The sequence below is a fragment of the Triticum aestivum genome, chromosome 7A, assembly GCF_018294505.1.
Source record: "Triticum aestivum cultivar Chinese Spring chromosome 7A, IWGSC CS RefSeq v2.1, whole genome shotgun sequence".
Classification (NCBI taxonomy): Eukaryota; Viridiplantae; Streptophyta; class Magnoliopsida; order Poales; family Poaceae; genus Triticum; species Triticum aestivum.
In genome coordinates, this window is record NC_057812.1 from 729,015,706 (window position 1) to 729,018,719 (window position 3,014).

General features: G+C 45.2%; 1 protein-coding gene across 1 annotated transcript; it reads left to right on the forward strand.

The window, feature by feature from the left end:
* Positions 1-1,846: 1,846 nt before the first annotated feature.
* Positions 1,847-2,803, forward strand: LOC123149766 (basic endochitinase A-like). Its single transcript, XM_044569494.1, has one exon. It carries the CDS (start codon positions 1,847-1,849, stop codon positions 2,801-2,803), a length of 957 nt encoding a protein of 318 aa, XP_044425429.1.
* The last annotated feature ends 211 nt before the right edge of the window (positions 2,804-3,014 follow it).

A 3,014-nucleotide genomic window follows, 5' to 3' on the forward strand; every position in this document is an offset into this window, starting at 1 on the left:
CACTATAGTTCTAATTTATTGGAATGGAAGGACTATGTAAATTCATGATCTGGACCTGGTCCATATCATCTCGACTCCAAAGTTTAGCAAAACCACATCACTTAAAATTTCAAAAATTATGAGGAAACATTATGCATATATAAAAAAGAGAGAAGTCCACTTTACAACACCGAACTATTCCATTTGTAAAATTTGACCCAAACAATTTCAACCCCTTTTGGTGAAAAAATTCCAACAATAAAAGTATCTAGAAATTTTTGACATAATTCTGTAAACTCAAGACTAATATAATGGTCATTTTGGGAAACTTTCAAATGTTTATGCCAACAAATTTAAACATAATACGAAATTACAATTTTGGACCCTTTTTGGCCATTTTTATTTAAAAAAAATGTAAGTATGACAAAAATTTGGAAGAAATTCTCTAAAAATCAAGAATAGTACTGATAACTCTATGCAAGTTTGAGATATTTTGCACGGACAGATTAAAAAAACCATGAAATTACAATTTCTTGTCCAAATTTTGTCAAAAATACTGTCCAGGAAAAAATGAAATAATTTTGTGAACTAAATACTAATATATTGATCATTTGGTGAAGGTTTTAGATGTTTTGGCCAAACAGATTTTAAAATATCCTAAAATTATTTTTTCTGTCCTATTTTAGTCCATGTGCCGACGCCGTTGCTGATTGGGATCCGACTGTATGGTCAACGGGTCATAATCCGACATGCTCGCCAAAATCAGGGCCAGATTTTTTTTTGCAGAGTGCGGTGTTGATTCTTAGCCGGTTTTAGAGTTGAGGCTTCATTCTTGGACAAACCGAATAGTTGAGGGTTTTAAGTGGACTTCTCTACATAAAATAGATAATATAAAACATGAAGCAGGTTCCAAAATTCCCTCTACAAAAACTATTACCAGTTATTTCCCAACAAAGATCAAGCCGTGGAACCTAGTCTATAATTTCGACAAATTACAAATCAGATTCGACATAATAATAGCTAAAATTATGTGGAATTTTGCCAGAAACTGTATTACATACATGAGCAATTACTCACATATTTGCAAAGTATGTGTGACTTACACATCTCAGTGACCCTACTAAGTCTGTACATATTAGCACATGGCCTATGTAACTTCCCAATGAGGAAGCCTAACAAGATATCAGATTCGTAATGTAGACTGGCTTTTTTAGCGATAAGAACCTAGAATGAAGTTTGTTAAAAAGAGACCAACCCGACTAGCTCGACTAGGTGAAACTATTGATTACGATTGTGTGAGTAACACTTAACGGTACACGAGATGTTGCAATGTGTCTCGGATTGAGGTGTTCACTTTAGGGGGAAAAAGTATACATTTTTTTTACTAGGGCACGGAGACAATAAGAGAAATTTGGCTCAAATTCAGACATACAATTATGTGGAAAAATATAGATTACGAATGTGTGGGTAACACTTTGCTAGCAACCGCTAATTAAATTGGAGATAATCACTTTGAATAAATTGTTTCTTTGCTATAGATAGTAACGAGGTAACTGTACTCCATGGACGCCGTACATTTTTCTTGGCCATAGATAGTAACGAGGTAACTGTATTCCATGGACGCCGTCCATGAATGCCTGCCCATGCGTCATCTATCTATTTTTCTGTCATCCATGCATACAAACTTACAAACACAGACGCTCTCGATCAGCTCACCCCTCGGCCGTATCGGAGCCGCCAGGTTTGATTGCTGCCTAGTTCTTGCAACACGAGCGCGACACATATATATAAAAACGTGAGATTCCCCACCGCTTCTGGCACGTACACACACTTGCACCAGCCAGCGGCCAACCGAGCTGTGTGTACGATGAGAACGCTCGCGGTTGTGTCCGTGCTAGCCACGGCGGCCATGGCCATCGCCTGCGCGCGTGCCGCACAGTGCAGTTCGCAGGCCGGCGGGGCGACCTGCCCGAACTGCCTCTGCTGCAGCCGCTTCGGCTGGTGCGGCTCTACCGCGGAGTACTGCGGTGACGGCTGCCAGAGCCAGTGCTCTGGCTGCGGCACGCCCGGCTCCTTTGGTGGCGGCGTTTCCTCCATCATCTCCCGCTCACTCTTCGACCGGATGCTGCTGCACCGCAACAACAGGGCGTGCCAAGCTAAGGGATTCTACACCTACGACGCCTTCCTAGCGGCCGCGGCCGCCTTTCCGGGCTTCGGCACCACGGGCGGCACCGCCACCCGAAAGCGTGAGGTGGCCGCCTTCCTAGCGCAGACCTCCCATGAGACCACCGGCGGGTGGGCTTCGGCCCCGAACGGGCCCTACGCGTGGGGCTATTGCTTCAAACAGGAGCGCGCTAAGTCCAATTACTGCACCCCAAGCGTGATATGGCCATGTGCCCCTGGAAGACGCTACTATGGCCGAGGGCCCATCCAGCTCTCTCACAACTATAACTATGGGCCGGCGGGCCGGGGCATCGGGGCTGACCTGCTGGGCAACCCGGGCTTGGTGGCCACAGACTCGACCGTGTCATTCAAGACGGCAATTTGGTTCTGGATGACAGCGCAGCCACCCAAGCCCTCGAGCCACGCGGTCATAACGGGCCATTGGAGTCCTTCAGCAGCGGACCGGGTTGCGGGGCGAGTGCCAGGATTCGGCGTGATCACCAACATCGTCAATGGCGGGAAGGAGTGCGGGCATGGGTATGATAAGCGTGTTGCTGACCGGATCGGGTTTTACAAGCGCTACTGCCACATCCTCGGCGTCACCCACGGTGACAACCTTGACTGCTACAACCAGAAGCATTTCCCTATAATTTTTTCTTGAGATATTACTTTGTAATAAACCAGCGAGACTTATTTTAGGATGAAGGGAGTATAAAAGCTTTAGAAATATAATCATAAAACAAGATATTTCAACGGTCAGGCGATACACACAAAATTGTGGGTTACTTGTTGTGCGCGAAGCACCATGGGTCTATGCAAATGATTCGGCCCGGCCTCATCTTCCCTGCATGATGTCATCAAGGCCATTGTTT